Source organism: Equus caballus, chromosome 16, assembly GCF_041296265.1.
Source record: "Equus caballus isolate H_3958 breed thoroughbred chromosome 16, TB-T2T, whole genome shotgun sequence".
In the NCBI taxonomy this organism is placed as follows: domain Eukaryota; kingdom Metazoa; phylum Chordata; class Mammalia; order Perissodactyla; family Equidae; genus Equus; species Equus caballus.
In genome coordinates, this window is record NC_091699.1 from 45,861,747 (window position 1) to 45,881,878 (window position 20,132).

The 20,132-nt window shown below is 39.1% G+C and overlaps 1 protein-coding gene across 5 annotated transcripts in view; it reads left to right on the forward strand.

The window, feature by feature from the left end:
* Positions 1-20,132, forward strand: part of DCP1A (decapping mRNA 1A) — a 56,067-nt gene that overhangs the window by 24,924 nt on the left and 11,011 nt on the right. For 3 of the 5 annotated variants that reach the window (XM_023620280.2, XM_070237392.1, XM_070237390.1), the window contains 2 exons: positions 2,201-2,267; positions 6,936-7,074. In XM_023620280.2, the coding sequence (XP_023476048.1) occupies positions 2,201-2,267; positions 6,936-7,074 (206 nt within the window). Of the gene's footprint in view, positions 1-2,200; positions 2,268-6,935; positions 7,075-12,474; positions 12,589-20,132 lie in introns of all 5 variants that reach the window. The other 2 variants (XM_001491404.5, XM_014731613.3) reach the window with 1 other exon arrangement.

The window sequence follows — 20,132 nt, forward strand, 5'->3', positions numbered from 1 at the left end:
TTTGCTTTGGAAGGACCTTGTTAAGAGGATGAAAAAACAAGCAAAAGAGAGGGAGAAAATATTTTCAAACCACATATTCAAAAAAGGACTAGTATCTTGAATGTATGAAAAACTCTCAAAACTCAACAGTAAAAAAAAATTCAACTAAAAGAGGCAAAGACATGAACAGACATTTGACTAAAAATATACAGATGACAAAGAAGCACATGAAAAGATGTTCAACATCATCAGCTACTATGAGGGAAATGTAAATTAAAACCACAATGAGATATGACTATACACTTTACTAGAATGGATAAAGTTAGAAATAGAACAACAAATGCTGGCAAGGATGCAGAGAAACTGGATTGCTTCTCCATTGCTGGTAGGAATATGAAATAGCACAACTACTCTGGGAAACAGTTTAACAGTTCCTTATGGGGCCAGCCGGGTGGCGCAGCGGTTAAGTGCACACGTTCCGCTTCTCGGCGGCCCGGGGTTCGCTGGTTCGAATCCCGGGTGCGGACATGGCACCGCTTGGCACGCCATGCTGTGGTAGGCGTCCCACATATAAAAGTAAAGGAAGATGGGCACGATGTTAGCTCAGGGCCAGGCTTCCTCAGCAAAAAGAGGAGAACTGGCAGTAGTTAGCTCAGGGCTAATCTTCCTCAAAAAAAAAAAATTTAAAAACAGTTCCTTATTAAACTAAATAGGCAACTACTGTGACTCAGTAACAGTATTTTTGGGCATTTAACCCAGAGAGGTGAAAACTTACGTTCACACAAAAAACCATACGTGAACATTTATAGCAGGTTTATGCATAATAGCCAAAAACTGGAAACACTCCAGATGTCCTTTGACAGATAAATGGTTAAACAAACTGGTATATCCATACCATGAAATACTACTCAGCAAAAAAAAGAGACGAACTGTTGATGCAAGCAACCACTTGGATGACTACTACTCAGAGAATTATGTTTAGTGAGTAAAGTCAGTCTCAAAAAGTTGCATACTGTTATGTTCCCATTTATATAACATTCTTGAAATGACATTATAGAAATGGAGAACAGATTAGTGTGTTTGCCAGGAGTCAGACACAGCGGTGGGGGGGCACCAAGAGAGGAGAGTGTGGCTGTGAAAAGGTGGCGCCAGGGATCCCTGTGGCTTGGAAATGTTCTATATCTTGACTGTATCAGTGTCAGCATCCTGGCTGTGACATTACAGTTTTACAAAATGTTGCCATTGGAAGAAAAAAGGGCACACAGGATCTCTGTTTATTTTTTACAATTGCATGTGAAGCTACAATTGTTTCAAAATTAAAAGTTTAATTTTTAAAAAAAGAATGATGATACCTGCCCTTTCTGTGGCCAAGAGTCATTGTAAGTCTGAAAGGAGGTGCAAACCGGGACGAGCGGTGAGTGTCACTGTGGCGCACGTGGTAGCAAGGAGCTATACCCATCCATAGGTTTATTTTGACATACATTCAGTATTCCTACTCTGCCTTATTTAGAAAGTATTTACAGTAGTTTTGTGTATTGTTATCTTTAATAGTAAAGTTCTTTACCTGTTCACCAAATATATTGTGAGGGCTTTCTTAGTGCTGGTCATACTGGGAATGAAAAAGAAGGGAAAAGAAGTATAATAGACTGAGTTCAGCTGCAGAGCTTCCATCCCACATGTGAACAGAATTGAACATAGGATGGATCTGGAGCTGGTATTTGTTTTTAAAGCTTTGTTTTTACTGTAATGTAATATTAATTCTATATTTTAAGTTTCAGGGGACTCATAAAAGTTCTGGTGTTTAGTTAGCTGGTAAACTTGGTTTTCATTAATCAGGACCCTTTTGTCCCCACATTTTACTATCAGTTTGGAATGCGTCTGACAATCAGTGTTGGCTCTTAGTTGAATTGGCAGCATCTTTATTCCTGATAATACGTAAAGTAATCATGCATCTTACACTTAGCGGCAGGTTAGGCTCAGTGAGATCTGGTAATAATGTCTAAAACCAACTGTTTTGCAATTTTAATCTGAATATTTTACCTGTCCTAATTTTATTCAACAGTTTTGGGGAGAGGCTTTTTCCTTCTTTCAAGAAACTGTTAACAGTTTGAGGGTCTGATGGTAAACTCTGTGACATTCTGTGGTAATAGTATATTACTTACATAAACCCAAATGTTGAAACCTTACTTCCCTTCATCTTTTTTTTCCTTTGTTTTTCAAGTGTCAATATACAGTATCTGGTTTTATGACAAGAATGACTGTCACCGCATAGCCAAACTCATGGCCGAGTAAGTATTTATATTACTCCATAGATTTAATTAATGATATGTGAGAGATGAAAAAATGACTTTTCCTCTTACTTCTCTTTGTTACTGGAGTCTATTAACTTACTTATTTCTCCCCTAATTTCCTGTTTATTGTCTAAAATTTGGAAAAGGCGGAAAAGCTTAAAGAAATCTAAAATTATCTATAGTCCTGCTACTCCCAATGTTAGCATTTTAGTCTGTTTCCTTCCAGTCTTTTTTTTATCTGTACATTGGGTCTCATGTGTCAAAAATAGGATCATACTGCACATCCTCCTTCTCAGGTCAGCAGCATTTTTCCAGGGCATTAAATAGTCCTCTGCAGTATTTCTAATGACTGATGTATCCAGTCCTGCAGACAGATCATAATTTAACCAGAACCTTACTGTTAAACGTGGTTAGGGCGGTCAAACTGCCTAACTCCAGAAGAGATCATCTATGTTCAGTGCACAGCCTAACCATCATATGCAGTGGATCTGATTTAGGTTCTCCCGATGTCCCCTGTAACAAGTAGCACTGTGTCTGGTAGCTGATAGAGAACTTCCGCACACATCCATGTTTACTTCCTTTAAGTGAGGTTTTTTTTTTGGCGGGGAGAAAGATTAGCCCTGAGCTAATATCTGCTGCCAGTCCTGCTCTTTTTGCTGAGGAAGACTGGCCCTGAGCGAACATCTGTGCCCATCTTCCTGCACTTTATATGCAGGACGCCTGCCTCAGCATGGCTTGCCAAGCGGCGCCATGTCCGCACCTGGGATCCGAACCGGTGAACCCTGGGCCGCTGAAGCAGAACAGGTGAACTTAACCGCTGCGCCAACCAGGCCGGCCCCTAAGTGAGCTTATTTCTGACGCACATTCTAGGTGTAGTAGTCACCAATCCACTGATGGATTATGTTCCAGGAGATTTTTTTCTAAGTCATAGTCTTGGAATTTGGAAAGTAATTTTCATTGAATTAATGTTCTAAAGGCTAGCTCATTGTCCTTTCTCAAGCTAGCCCACAGAAGCCACCCCCCATGGGGCTTATCTATTTTGCTGGCGCTGCCAGTCTGGATTCTGGGCACACAAGACGCTACGGTGCTAGAGGGGCCTGAGGTGCCACAGAGCTCTGGGCAACAAGCTACACATTAGCAGTGTATTCTGGTGCACTTAGGTTTCCTTTTCAATTTTTGCCTGAATCTCCTCAGAAATGTGGACCTCTCTTCCCTCTCTCTCAAATCAAAATTCCCTTTGCTCTCCTGTGAAGTTTTATCTACATGTTTGGAAGAAAACAATCTTAATTTTTTTTACAGTCTGATTTTAAGCTAATTCTTGTAAAAGTGGAAATAAATCATTGATCCCCAAACCTCAGTTCCAGGTATACTTGGTTTTGAAAGAAGTGCACATGACTAAGGCCGAGTTCGTCCAGGCCTGCCGAGGTGTCCCAATGGGATGGTTACCGGCCTCCTGCTGTTTGCTCTGCTGTGAGCGCGCATTGCTGTCTGCTGTGCCATGGGAACTGGTGTCATTCATAGTTGAAAACGTGTTGGCTCTCTGGAACCACGCTTTCTTTTTAGAACACCTTTTCTCTAAAAAAAGATAAAAACTACTTTTTTACAAGGCCAATTATTTGGTGACTACTTTTTTTGTAGTTTTAAAAGTGACAGCAAAGAGCTTACTTCTGATTGCTTATAAGACACAGATTTGTTGATTCTTATTTATCCTGAAATCCAGAATATTTTTCTTAAGTATCTAAGCTTTGGAATTTATTAACGTGTAGACTTTCTACTACAGATTGAGAGCTTTTGGATTGAGAGAATCTGGCTCTTTTAGCTCTAACAGCTGTTCACAGGAAGCCATTTTGAGCTTTTTTTCTCTCTCAGGGCAAGTGGTACCCCTAATGCCAGACTTCAGATGGTGTAAACGAAGCAAAAGACTGAAGGCCTACCTGAAAATAATTGTTTTGAACCCAAAATAGGATGAGGAAGCAGAGAGGGAACACAGAAGCGTTCACTAGAAATACCCCAAAGAGGAACAGTTGCCTAAGCTTTCAGCTTGTTTTGCTAGAAGCAGGGAGGTATTGGAGTGATTACAGGAACGCCCTCGTGAAACCATTGATAGCGATTTTTCAAGTGTCTGGCCTATTTATGGCTGAAGAGAATACCTTAATGTTAACATTAACTTTGTGATAAATGGCATTCTGGTCACCAAAGATAAAAACAAACTGCCTTATCTTCCTGTGCTCTGACTTTGCCTGCGCACAGCCTCTGTTTGCTGCGTGTTTCAGAATATCACCTCTGCTAACTAGAAATACAGGAAAATTCTTTTTGGCATGTTATGTCTAAATAAATGTGCCTGTCAGTGCTCATTCTGTTAAAGTTAGTTCTTCCCATCACTGTTTTAATAGCTGAAATATAATAATAATTCTCCAAGTAAAAAATTGATTTATTCCAAAAGATATTTATAAAAGCTGAGAAGCTATGCAGGAGAGCAAGCAAGCTTGTAGACCTGTATTGTCTAAATTTGGAAATTCTCTTTGGTCAGTGGCAAAGTTGAAAATCCACTACACCTGGAAAATGTTGACTCTCCTAAGGAGGAAATCTAGTCTACCAGAAACTATTTTGAACAATAAAAGCTTCTTTGACTGTTTGCCCACGTAGACTGTAAAATTTGGAGAACTCATGGAAATGAGCTTTATTCCTGATAGTCTTAGGGGGTGTATTTGGGGGTTTGAGAGGAAGGGAGAGAGGCGAGACCACTCTTCACAGAGTTCAAATTGGAAGAGGCTTTAGAGTCTAAGCCTCGCTCGTGCGAGGGTCCCTTCCGTACCACCCAGGAGCCTCCCGCTGTCAGCAGTGGTGAGCTGTGTGAGGTGCCCTGTTCCACGAGTGAACAGTGGTGATTATTGGGAATTTTATTCCTTTGAACCAAAATCACAGATCCAGTCCAGGTCAAGAGAGAGGTGAATACCAGCATGGGCAAGCCGGGCATCAAGGCAGGAGGTAGGTAGAAACAGGCTGTGTGACCGGAGTCCCTGATGAAGGTAGATTCAGACTGGTGTGGCCTATAACTATTAGTGAATGTCACTTTAAATAGTACTCCTTTTTTTCTGATGATTAAAGGAGTGCCTGTTAATTATGGAAAATGGAGAAAAGTACAAAAAAAGAAAGTGAAATTGCTTGTAATCCACTATCCAGAAATAACCAATGTATGTCTCTGCAGTCTTTTTTTCCTTTGCAACAGGCCTCACGGTTGTGACAGAACAGTATTTCTTTCCCAGGAGTTGATTACCAGTATAGACATAAAAGAAACAATATTTATTCTAAGTGGTCTGTTCCTCATATCACATACCAGTCTTGTTTCAGTCTACCATAAAGTTCATGATTCTGTGTTCGTTTTAGAAATAATAATCCTATTAAGAGCTATAAAAATCTAGTTAGAGAAACACCACCATTACCTTAAAGCAGCATTTTCCAAACAGGAATTCTGCGTTCAAATAAATTTGGGAAAATCTATAAGCCCACCGTTCTTGGAGAATCATAGTACATTTTAGCCTGTTAAAAACTCAGAATGATTCTGATCACTAAGTGGGTAACTGAGGTCAGGGTGATTGTGGCAGTGCTCTTTATTTTGATTGGTATTGCTTAAGCTAATTCTGCACTTGAAAATACATAAAGCAAGAAAAGTCGATGGTTAAGAATACCACTGGTAGGGTCGGGGTCTTCAGATCTATCTGTGGAGTTTCATTTCTTACGAACATCCTCTCCTCCATATATAAAGGTCTGAAACAATTACAGCAAAATGTTAGGAACTGAAAGGTGGGTGGTGAGCACATGGATATTTTACTGTTTCTTATATTTTTCTTCAAGCTTGGAATAAAAATAATAAATTTTAATAAGGTAACTAATCTTTTTTTCTTTTTTCTGTTCTTGCTGAGGAAGATTCACTCTGAACTAACACCTGTTGCCAACCTTCCTCTTTTTGCTTGAGGAAGATTGTCCCTGAGCTAACATCTGTGCCCATCTTCCTCTATTTTGTCTGTGAGATACCACCACAGCATGGCTTGATACGGTGGTGTAGGTCCGTGCCCGGGAACTGAACCCATGAACCTGGGCTGCTGAAGCAGAGCGCACAAACTTAACCACTACACCACTGGGCTGGTCCCAGCCTTTTTTTTCTTTTTAAGATTCGTTCAGGTTTCAATCCCAATTGTAATAAATAGGTCTACCTGGGTATTATGGACACAGTAACAACTTGATAATTGTATTAACTGAGAACTTTCCAGACAGTGATGATGATAGGCAAGAAACAATTCAGTAGTAAGAGGTTTGTTTTTATTGAGGAGGAGGATTAGGACAAGAATAGGCCAAGGCCACTCAGTGTCAGTTCACTGCTTTAAAACAGCCTGCCCAGGAACTCCCATTAGCACATGTGGGCTGGTTCTTTTATTTGAAAACATTGGGTCAAACAATATTAAACAAATTTTTTTGTTTAAAAAACAGGAGTAGTTGTTAGTGATCTACTCCTGGGACGAGGTAATTGAGGCTCTCTTTTGTATTGCAAGGACAGTGTCATCATGTGACACTCTTCCTATACCCTTGGAAGATGGACATCAAAAAAATTCTTGGGTCAGATTGTGTCTAAAGAAATCTTTCTAAAATCTGGTTCTCCTCCTCTAGTGTTGTAGAAGAGGAGACACGGCGGTCCCAGCAAGCTGCTCGGGAGAAGCAGAGCCCCAGCCAGGCCAATGGCTGCAGTGACCACAGGCCTATCGACATCCTGGAGATGCTAAGCAGAGCCAAGGATGAGTATGAGAGGGTGAGACTCTGCGTGCTGACCGGGAAGACCGAAAGGTGGGGAGGAGACCTGCAAGGGGCTGATGGACTGGGAAAGTCACCTCCAGGGCCAGCAGAAGTAATTAGTCAAAAAGAAAACGTATCTTACAGTTTCAACCCTAAAAGATAAGGAAAGAAATTTGCTTACCTCAGAGTCCTTGACTCGGCATGAAAATTTAGAATGCTCTTTTTCTATTTCTGTAAAATTACCTGGGAGAAAATGGTTTTGGAGTAAGGAAGTTAGTCTGCAACAGGTAGGTCTGGAAAAGCTTCATGCCTCTTCTTCACCCCTGCATCTCTGCTAGGTCTTAGGAATCTCTGTAGTCTTTGAAAAGTATTCTGGTAATTTGTACTTCTTAATACTAAAGAGTATGTTTATGGTCTGAAATTGGTTGTAGGTGGACCGCCTCATTAAACATCATTTGGAATTTTACGCAAATGAGAGGCTTTTCTAGAATTCATTTTTTTCCTTTCTATTTTGTATTTTAGTTTAAAAGTTAACTGATTATATTTTCTCCCCAAAGTTGAGTAAAACGGACGTTGAGGTGCATTCGTTAATTTATTCAGTACATACTTATGAACTGGCCACTATGAGCCAAGCATGGATATTTCCTCAGTGGTCTTCAGACCATGCGGCTTTGGAACTGTCCTGGCTTTTCACTTGACATTAGCACTTCAAAGCCCCACACTTGACTGGAGTGAGACAAGGTTTCCACTGCTGGCACTTTGTTTCAGCAGAATTATACTTGTCACCTTACTCTTCACTAACACTGGGTTAAGTACTTTTCTCTCATTTCTTGTGTAGTCCTCACCGCACCAAAAGTTCAAGGAACAAGGTGCAAACAACAATCTCTAAGACTGGGTTTCTCAAAAAGTGCTACTCTAACACGAGCCTCTATGTGTTAACAACAGGTGACCCTTGAAAAAAGGTTCCGGTTGGTCAGATGAGTTAAGGAAACATTGTTAGCTTGGCTGTTCCTCCCCCATCCCCTTGGCTTTACAGTGCTCCAGACTGAGGTCCAGTAGTAAATAAAACAATAACGCCAGTTCCCAGATTGATTTGACCACAGGACCATTTTTCATGTACTACTCTTTTTTTTTTTTTTTTTTGAGAAAGATTAGCCCTGAGCTAACATGCACCACCAATCCTCCTCTTTTTGATGAGGAAGACTGGCCCTGAGCTGACATCTGTGCCCATCTTCCTCTACTTTATATGTGGGACACCTACCACAGCATGGCTTGGTAAGCAGTCTGTAGGTCCACACCCGGGATCCGACCCAGCGAACCCTGGGCTGCCAAAGTGGAACACGTGAACTTAACCACTGCACCACTGGGCTGGCCCCCACATGCTACTCTTTAATGTCTCAAGAATCTAGAGTTCAGGGAAGAAACTTTGGAAACAGTGCTCTGGAAGATGGTTTCCTCTAACTAAAAATAAAGCGTCATATTCACCATAAACTATAGTAAATGGTCTATGTTCAAACACCAAAGCAAGTCCCACTTCTTGGGTAGAGAAGTATGCATTAGAGCCCATGAGAAGTTTCAAGTTGTACCAAATGCCTCAATGTCTCATAGAGAACCAGGAGGAATTTATGGATCTGTGAAAATTAATATAGGAAAAGCAGTCTTCTCTATAATGAATTCATTGATTCTTAGGAAACTGGATGAGAATAAATTTCAAGAATCATTTTCTGAACTTTTAGGTTACCTTACATTCCCCAAATTCCCTCTCATGTCCTTAATGAAATCTGGGTTATCTACATAGAGTCCTTTTTCTGTTTTTATAGAGGCCTTTCAATGTTCTGATAACAGGTAGCTAGTAAGTTCAGGCCTCTGTTACCCGTTCCTAATGATGACTAGATTAAGGTGCCACCCGGGACAGAAAGCGCAGGTGCTGCACGCTGGAGCAGACACTGCAGAAGGTGGGCTGGCTTACTCCAGGCTGAGAAGCGAATAGCCACAAAAGGAGAGGAGGAACTGAAGCCTTGTTTTGTACACAAAGCTGTAAAGGGACTCTAGGTAAAGCAGGCAGTCAAAAAATCTGAGATGATTTCTAGTTAATACGCATTGCAAAAGTAAGACTATGGAGAGCACAATAATTACTGTTGTAAACAAAATTCTTCCACAGTATGGAAGAAATAAAATATCTGTGGTTAGATTAAATCTTTGGGAATTTAATTAAATCTTTGATACTTAGTTTATAATGTGTTTTTTGTTTTTGAAAACTGTCCGTAAGTAGGTGGAGCTTTCTTATCTGCACTTGCCTGTTATCTAAGTAAATGGAGGTGGGGTTAGCGGTGCCTTGAGTTCCTGCCTCTGTGTGGATGGGCCTCCCCAGCTGCCTGGTGGCTCCAGGCGGCCCCTTGTGTATCTTGAGGTGGAGACTCGGGAGGTGGACAGTCAAGCACAGAGGCGCAGCCTGGCCTCGGGGGTGGGATTTAGTCCCAGTTCTAAATCTCCCCTGCCCGGTGTGTATGACACAGTGAATGAAATGCCAGACTTTGTGTGAGGAATTTATAATAGAGACTGTTTGAAAATAAAAAGTCTCTCTAGTAAACGTTTTCACCCCGAGTCCTATAGTTTGTTTGAACCACCTTTCCTATTTTTAATGTAAAGAAAGATAACTGAAACTGGTCCCTTTCTGAGTTGCTTCTGGCCACAGGATGTAATCCTGGATTTTGGTAGGGGAGGGTGGTTTGTTTTGTTTTAGTTTAATTGCAAAAAAACCTTTTTAAACCCATAATTTTTTTTGTTCTTAAAAAAATAGGAACACCATTATTTTTCTTAGGTAAGCAGTACGTATTAAGTATAGACAATTTTATATTTAAAAATTACAATAGAAGAAAAAAACATAAGGCCACCACCTAGAAATAAATTACTGCTAATACCTTGTTATGTATCCTTCCAAAAAATATGTATAAAAATGTCCCAGTGTTTTGTATGCTAGTTTTATTAGCTAGTTTTAAAAGTAGTTTTTATTAACTCTTTTCTAACCTATTTTTTCCCCAGAGAACAATATCTTTTTAGGACGGTGACTATTCATTTCACAGGGAGTATGTGAGATTTCATTTGGAACAATTAAAAGTTTTTGAAAAAAAGGACCATGATATTAATAGCTGTGTATTTTTCCTTCTGTGCCTTATATAAATAGTAGCCTAGATTTTTCTGACTCTTTCTATTAAGAACTCAGAAACATATCCTTGTAGCTAAGTCTTCATATACAGCATTTTCTCTTAAGGTAAGTTACTTGCAATGGAATTAGTGGATCAAAGGATTTTGACATTTTTAAGGCTTTTAACCAGGTATTATAAAATTACCGTACGGAAAATTTGTTTGTGATTGTTCGTTTCCCCTAATCCTTACAAAGACTGGAAACTGTCATTAATAAACAAATTCAGAATAAACCTTCCAGGAAGGGCCCTGCACACATTTAAAAAAAAAAAATTGAAGTTCTGGACATCTTTTAATGTACAACTCATCTTGTAGTTCAGGTTGAGTTAAGTAAGTATTGCAGACTCAAATGCCCCAAACCACATGGGCTCTGGCAGTGCCTACAACAGGCCACAGTGGAACTGACACGAACAGAGCTTGTCCTTATGTCAGAGGGTCAGTTGCAGCTCAGCTCCAGCATTCCCCATAGTATGTTGATACAGGTTGATGGTGATGTTGCACAAGGAGATACGTTGGAAGATAAGATAGTTCATAGGCTTTCACAGACTGTTTTCCTCTGTTTAAATGGGTAACACTGAGTAAATGGTGTTCTGAAATAATATAAGGATTCAGTAATTTGAATAGAAAAAATGCGTATCATCCATTACTTAACATTCTATCCTATGATAAGCACATATATTTGTAGTATGGTATCAAGAAAATTAATGTGTCTCTGGATTGAAGTTTAAGGCTTTTTTTTTCTTTTTACCTGGTCTCTTGAGTGTTCTCAACTGTTTTTGGTATCTGTTTTGGCATTGATAATGCTCACCAGATGCTGGATCAGTTAGCCCAAATATAACTTGTTTCTAAAAATTCAGAATTCCATGTTCATCTAGTGATCACATTTTTAGGATTCTCTTTAAGAACAAAAGTATTTTCACTTTTAGTGTTATATGCATGTTAATAGGAATTTTAAAACATTTTACTTTAAGGGGCTGGCCCCGTGGCCGAGTGGTTAAGTTCGCGCGCTCCGCTGCAGGCGGCCCAGTGTTTCGTTGGTTCGAATCCTGGGCGCGGACATGGCACTGCTCATCGGACCACGCTGAGGCAGCGTCCCACATGCCACAACTAGAAGAACCCACAACGAAGAATATACAACTATGTACCAGGGGGCTTTGGGGAGAAAAAGGAAATAATAAAATCTTTAAAAAAAAAAAAAAAAACATTTTACTTTAAAACATGAATGTTTTATCATCTGTGATAGTAATGTTTAGAGACCTTTTTAGTTTAATTTTTAAAAGTATATGCTGATTTCAACAAATGATGTTGAAAACAATTGACATTTATATGCCAAAAGAAGTTAACCCCAACCTAAATGTAACATCTTATACAAAAATCAACTCAAAATGGATCATAGATCTAAATGTAAAACATAAAACTATAAAAATTTAGAAGAAAAGTATATGCCGTATGACCCAGGAATACCACTCTTCAGTATTCACTCTAGAAAAATGAAGCTTTTAGCCACACAAAACCTGTACACAAATGTTCATAGAAGCTGTTTTCACAATCACCAAAAACTAATATATAGCTCAGATGTCCTTCTAAGGGAGAATGGTTCACAAAGTATAATGTAGTCATACAGTGGAATATTACTCAGTGATAAAAAGGAATGAACTATTAATACCATATAACAGTTTAGATGAATCTCAAAGGTACTATACTAAGTGAAAGAAGCTAGCCTTCCATTTTTTACGACATTCTCAAAAAGACAAAACTGTAGTGACAGAGAACAGATCACTAGTTTCCAAGAATGAAGGGAGGAGCGAAACTGCAATGAGATGGACAAGGGAGGATTTTAGGAGGGTGGTGGAGCTATTTTATATCTTGGTTGTGGTGATGGATACACAGATAGAACTGTACATCCCAAAAATGTTAATTTCACCATATGTTAACTTGAAGAATAAAATGGAAAAGAATCTGTAATAAGTTAATAGCTTTGGGTTTTCCTTATAAAAATAACAGTTGTTCCTAACACTATTGTCTAAAATCAAGTGCTCAGCTTTCTAGAAATTTTATTGTGTAAGTTATTTACATGCGGGTCCAAAGCAAAACATTTGGGGGGATTTTTTCCTTGTTTTCTAAAAAGCATTTCTGCTAACATTGAGTGCTGTTTTGTGAGCCAGATAATAGCAATCTTTTTTATGTGGTATACTTTTCCTTTCAATTTAAGAATCAGATGGGTGACTCCAATATCTCCAGCCCTGGGTTGCAGCCGAGTACTCAGCTCTCCAATCTGGGAAGCACCGAGACTCTAGAAGAGACGCCATCCGGGCCACAAGATAAGGTGTGTGTACAGCTAAAGCCCCAGCTTTGTCCAAGATAGCAAAACACAGAGGTGCATTGTGTAAGGATTTTAAGGCAGTACAAGTTTGATTTGTCATTTATCTGTCAAGGGACGTACGAGCGGCAGCATAGTGACATCCACTCATGTCATTTCCCCTCATCCATGTAGCTATCTTTCATCTGAATTTTGCAGTAGCCTCCTGTCTGGTTTCCAGCTTTTTTGGCCACTCTCTTACCTATTCTTAACACCACAGCCAGAATAATCCTAGTGAAACATAAGTTAGATCATGGCATTCATCTGCTTAAAGCTCCCCAGTCATGTTCCATCTCACTCAGATAAAAGCCATGGTCGTGGCAGTGACCCACAAGGCCCTTCCTGATCTCCCCCCCTACCCTGGCCTCATGTCCTACCTGTCTTCCTTGCTCACGTGGCCCCAGCTCGTCGTTTCTTGTGCCTTTACACAAACATGGCAGACTTGCTCTGCCTCAAGACAGGCCTTCGCGCTTGTGGTTCCCTTGGCCTGGAATCCTTTCCTCCCGGATAGGGCTTGCTCCCTTACTTCTGTCAGGTCTCAAGTGTCCTCCATATAGGTGAGGCCTTCTCTGACCACCCTATTTTTAAATAACAATCCTTGCCTATCCCTGTCTCACTGTGCTTTATTTTCTCCCCAAGACTTCTACCCAGCTAACATGGTTTGTGGTTTTCTTGTTTATTCGTTGTGTCTCCTCCCACCAAAATGTAAGCTCCCATCAGGGCTGGCAGTTTTGTCTACCTTGTTCATTGCTGCCCTCAGCATCTAGCATTGTATATATTTATTGACTGAATTAGTTCTGTTTAAAACTGATGGCTTGATAAATGAAGAGATACCAAGTAAAACCCATAGTTTTTTAATTAAACTTTTTATTTTGAGATAATTCAGTTGTAGGAATAATGCAGTTGTAAGAAATAATACAGAAAGATGCCATGTACCTTTACCCATTTCCCTATCGCTAACAGCTTGCAAAATATAGTACGCTATCACAACCAGGATATTGACACAATCTGTCAATCTAATTCACATTTCCTCTGCTTTATTTGTATTCATTTGTGTGTATATGTGCACATATATATTTAGCTCTATGCAGTTTTATCTCACATACAGCTTTGTGTAGCCACCACTACAGTCAGGATACAGAAGACTTCCATTACAAGGATCTTTTGTGTTGCGCTTTTATTGTCACACTGACTTCCATCATGCCCTCACTGCCTTACCCACTCCTCCCATCCTTAACCCCTGGCAGCCCCTAATCTGGCAGTCTCCAGTTCTATAATGTTGTCATTTCAGGAACGTTGTATAAATGGAATCATACAGTATATAATCTTTTGGGATTGTCTTTCTTCACTCAGCATAATTCCTGGAGATTCATTGAAATTGTTTTGTTTATCAGTGGTTTGTTCCCTTTTATTTCTGAGTAGTATTCCTGATACTGAAGTACCACAACTGGTTTAACCATTTTTAACCATTCACCTGTTGAAAGACATCTGGTTGTTTTCCGTTTGGGGGTATTACAAATAAAGCCTCTGTGAACCTTTATGTATAGGTTTTTGTACATAAATTTCCATTTCTCTGGGCTAAATACCCAAGAGTGCAAATGTTGGGTCATTTGGTAATTACATGCTTTAGTTTAATAAGAAATTGCCATATTGTTTCCCAGAGAGGCTGCACCATTTTACATTCCCATCAGCAATGTATCCGTAATGTTTTTAAGTATTTAGTTGGTAATTAACTTAAACTAGATTTTGTATACCACATTCTTGTGCTCCATTTTTGCTGTATTTGGATTTAGGATCCTAAAGCTCAAACATAAAATAAAAGCAGTGCTATGTAAAATTTTATTTTTTAAAAATATATGTGGAGGGAGGGAGGGAAGAAGCAGGCTCCCTAGATTCCTTCTGGTCTGGTTTATCAGCCATGACTGTTCAGTGGGCCACTCACTTCCCCTTTTCGAATTGTGAATCATTTCCCCTTTCCTTTCTGATTCAAGGGGTTAAGAATTCTTGCACTTGTTAACTCACAGAGTTATTGTGAGATCCAAATGAAAAAATGGACCCAAAAAATGCCTAAACAACCCTAAAGCACTGTCCACTGACAGATGAGTGTGACAAGCCATAGACGCTCAGCCTTTCAACAGAAGCACCAGTGATGGATCCATAGACATACAGAATTCAAGTGGGCACTCAGAGAATTGTACCAACTAATGTGAATAGTGCTGATCCTGTTATTTCTTCATTTTTCACATACTTTTAAAATCCCATTTTATAGGCCAAAGTGACAAAACTTTGTAAAATGTTGAGATCTGGAAATTGTCAGAAACCGTGCAATTTGCTAAAATTACCTTAAAATCTGTAAGCAGCCTGTACACATAGATAGTACGTTTGTTTCGTAACACTGCCATCTAGTGCTGAGGGGCAGATAATGCCGTCAAGCCTTAATAGTATTAAATTCCATTTCAGTTTCATAATTCACTTATTAAAATTCCCTTGGGACTTATTTCCCTAATTTGTTTTGTATTGTTCTTTGGTTCCTGTGTTTAAGAATAATGCGTACCTTCTAGGAAAGTTCCTCAACATAATAAAGAACATATATGACAAACCCACAGCCAACATCATACGCAATGGTGAAAAACTTGAAAGCTATTCGTCTGAGAACAGGAACAAGACAAGGATGCCCACTCTCACCACTCTTATTCAACATAGTGCTGGAAGTTTTAGCCAGAGCAGTTAGGCAAGAGAAAGAAATAAATGGGATCCAAATTGGAAAGGAAGAAGTAAAACTGTCACTATTTGCAGATGACGTGATTCTATATATAGAAAACCCTAAATAATCCACCAAAAAACTATTAGAAATAATCAACAAATAGAGTAAAGTTGCAGGGTACAAAATTAACATAGAAAAATCAGTTGCATTTCTATACACTAATAATCAACTGGCAGAAAGAGAAGTCAAGAATACAATCCCATTTATAATCACAACAAAAAGAATAAAATATCTAGGAATAAATTTAACCAAAAAGGTGAAAGACCTATGCAGTGAAAACTGTAAGGCATTATTGAGAGAAACTGAAGAAGACATAAAGAAATGGGAAGATATTCCATGTTTATGGATTAGAAGAATAAATATAGTTAAAATGTCCACATTACATAAAGCAATCTACAGATTCAGTGCAATCCCAATCAGAATCCCAATGTCCTTCTTCATGGAAATAGAACAAAGAATTCTAAAATTCATATGGAACAAAAACGACCTTGAATACCCAAAGCAGTCCTGAGAAGAAAAAACAAAGCTGGAGGCATCACAATCTCTGACTTCAAAATATACGAGAAAGCTACAGTAATCAAAACAGCATGGTACTGGCCTAAAAACAGACACACAGATAGTGGAACAGAATTGAAAACGCAGAAACAACACGACACATCTTTGGACAGCTAATCTTCGACAAGGGAGCCAAGAGCATACAATGGAGAAAGGAGTCTCTTCAGTAAATGGTGTTGGGAAAACTGGACGGCCACATGGCAAGAGAATGAAGGTAGACCAGTATCTTACACCATACACAGAAATAAACTCAAAATGGATCAAAGACTTGAATGTAACACCTGAAACCATAAAACTCCTAGAAGAAACTATAGGCAGTATACTCTTTAACATCAGTCTTAGCAGCATCTTTTCAAATATGTTATCTACCCAGGCAAGGGAAACAAAAGAAAAAAATAAACGGGACTACATCACATTAAAAAGCCTCTGCATGGCAAAGGAAACCATCAACAACAACAACAAAACCACCAACTGGGAGAAAATATTTGTAAATCATCTATTTGGCAAGGGGTTAATTTCCAAAATATAGAAAGAACTCGTACAACTCAACAATAAAAAAATGAACAACCTCATCAAAAAAATGGGCAGAGGATATTAGCAGACATTTTTCCAAAGAAGATACACAGATGGCCAAGAGGCACATGAAAAGATGTTCGACATCACTAATTATTAGGGAAATGTAAATTAAAACTACACTGAGATAGCACTTCACGCCCGTCAGAATGGCTATAATTAACAAGACGAGAAATAACAAGTGTCAGAGAGGATGTGGAGAAAAGGGAACCCTCATACACTGCTGGTAGGAATGCAAACTGGTGCAGCTACTATGGAAAACAGTATGGCGATTTCTCAAAAAATTAAAAATAGAAATACTATATCATCCAGCTATTCCACTACTGAGTACTTATCCAAAAAACATGAAATCAGTAATTCAAAAAGATTTACGCACCCATGTTCATCACAGCGTTATTCACAATAGCCAAAACGTGGAAGCAACCCAAGTGCTCATCAACCAGTGAATGGATAAAGATGATGTGATGTGTCTATATATTCAATGGAATACTATTCAGCCATAAAAAAAAGAGAAAATGGTACCATTTGCAACAATATGGATCAACCTTGAGGGTATTATGCTTAGCAAACTAAGACACAGAAAGACATACTGTATGATTTTACTCATATGTGGAAGACAAACAAACACACACATAGATAAGGAGAACAAATTAGTGGTTACCAGAGGGAAAGGGATAAAGGGGCACATATTATGGTGACAGATTAAAACTCGGCCGTTGGTGGTGAACATGATGCAGTCTATACAGACACTGAAATATAATGTGATAAGTCAATATGACCTCAGTTAAATAGTTTTTTAAAAGAGAATAATGCATCCCTTCTGGTGTGCTCAGTGCACTGACCAGGTAGGAAATCTGACATAGACACAATAGATCCAAATAGAAATTTGAAATTCTCTAAATAGCAAGAGCTGTAGGTGAGGAAGGAACAATGTAAAACCTGATACAGTATATTAGAATTTTGTTGTGCACCATACATGCTGTTGCTCACTGAATTCCATTTCCCAAGAGGAACGGTACGCCTAGCACTTGGTTTAATCAAGGCATTACAAAACTCAAAATCCAGACTTTAGGCATATTCAGACATGAGGAAAGAATGAACTTTCAACCTTTTCTATGGATGGATGAATCCATGAATAAGCCCGCTACTAGGAGAATGGAGCCAGTTTTTCTTGTTATAGGCAGAGAAGTGTAGAGAGGGTCCTGTCAAAAGCAGAGACTGTAAAACTTTTGGGAACTTGTGTGGAGAAGCATGCTCTGCTCACTCAGCCTCTTCAGACTGATGCAGCCAGTTACGTATTTCCAAAAATTGAGACGTTTTGACCTGGAGCCACCTCTTTGTTCATCAAGACTTAATTGCACCCCTGTTTTCCAAAGGTCAACATCGCCATGCAGTTGGTTAGTTAACCTGCAGTCTGCTTAATTGACACCTCAGTGTGCTGGTGTATTGGTTAAGAACGGACTGGATTGTGGGAACTAGGGTGGAGTTGGGTTCTGTTGTGCTTGGGCATCATCTATAAAATGGCTGTAATAATAGTGCTGCGCTGGCCAGTTAACAAAGTAATGCTTGTAAAGTGTGGAGCACAGAGCTCCCGTATAGTGAACATGCCATCCGTGGCAACTCTTACTGCCATCGCAGCTTTATTTATTCCTTCTTATGTGAGACACCTTGAACCCTAATGCTTTACCAGGCACCCTGTTCTAGAGAAACTCTGAGAGTCTGTTTCTGGCCTGGCCAAAGTTGTAGGAATGCTACATGGGGAAATCTGGAAACTTTCTTTTGCAATCAGAGTTCAGGGTTCCACCATATGGTTACATTTTCTAATATAAAGTAGATTTTAAACCATTAGAAATACCTATTTTTAAGTGTAAGTGTGGTAACATCCCAAATGTAAATGCAGATAATTTTAATTGTTCAAAAGTTGATTTGTGTTTCACTGGACAGGTAAAAGTTCCTACGTGGATCATACTGTTCTTGAAGCCTAAGGTATATTTCATGGTGAGGCTTCTCCATGTCCTGTTTCATTGCTCCTTTTCTTATAATATGAAAATAGTATTCTTACCTGGAAAAGACTCTTAAATTTCTGCAAATAGCCCCAGTATGGTCTGTATTTTTCAAAGAAGGTATATCTAGATGTTGGTTTGTGTGTGTGTGTGTGTGTGTGTGTGTATATAAATTTCTGCAAATAGCCCCAATGTGGTCTGTGTTTTTCAAAGAAGGTATATGTAGATGTTGGTTTGTGTGTGTGTGTGTGTATATATAGATATACACACACATATATAAAACAGAATGTGGTGGTGAAGCTCTACATAATTTGCATTAATGAATAAGAATTAGTGTAGTTTTCCAGTACTTTTTTTGCAAGCAATCTTGAACATCTTGTTCTAAACATAGTGCGTGTAAAAAAGAACCCAATTTAAAAATGGGCAAAGGACTTGAATAGACATTTCTCCAAATAAGATATGCAAATGACCAACAAGTTTTGGCCAGGATGTGAGGAAATTGGAACCCTCTTGCATAGGTGGTGGGAATGTAAAATGGTGCAGCAGCTGTGGAAGATGCTTAGGCAGTGCCTCAAACATTAAGCAAAGTGAAATAAGCCATTCACAAAAGGACCAATATTGTGCAGTTGGGCTTATATGAGGTACCTAGAGTAGGCAAATTCATAGAAACAGAAAGTAGAATAGAGATATCAGGGGCTGTGGGTGGGATGGTAGAGGGGAGAGAAGATGGGGAATCAGCATTTAAGGGGTACAGAGTTTCTGCTTGGGTTGATGAAAAAGTTGTAGAAATAGATAGTGGTAGTAGTTACACAACATCATGAATGTACTGAATGCCACTGAATTTTACACTTAAATTTGGTTAAAATGGTAACTTTTCTGTTATGTATATTTTACCATAATTTTTAGAAATCAGGAGGGAAAAGGGAATTATGTCTGTGCTCATCAATAGACATTTATGATGCCAGGGATCCAGAAGTGAAGAAATCAGTGTTCAGCTTGGGAAATGGAACCTATGCATTCTTCTACAGTTATATGGCCTGGACAGAGACAAAGAGAAGTCTCTCTCAAATGAGAATTCATTGTCTATTTTGAATTACATTGAATGAATTTGAAATGTTACCAGTGAGTTTTAAACAAACAGCTATGTCTTTAGTGATCCTTGCATAAGGGAACAACAGGATGGTGTGTAATAGCACAGCTTTGATAGCCCAGCAGGTGGTTCTGTTGTTGTTGTTATTTTGCATTATGGGGGTATGACATTCCAGAAGGACTTGATGAATTTTTTAAATCCCAACGTATTATTTGATGTTCCTTAAAACATATCCAAACACAGATTTATCATGATTGCTGTTAAGACTATGTGGTGTTCATATAATGTTAATAATAGCCAGCTTCCATTTATTGAATGCTTGTTTGGGCACATTTTCTTTCTTCTTCTTCTTCTTCTCCCCAAAGCCCCCCTAGTACGTAGTCATATATTCTAGTTGTAGGTCCTTCGGGCTCTGCTGTGTGGGAACCACCTCAGCATGGCCTGATGAGCGGTGCTATGTCTGCACCCAGGATCTGAACTGACGAAATGCTGGGCCACCAAAGCGGAGCATGCAAATTTAACCACT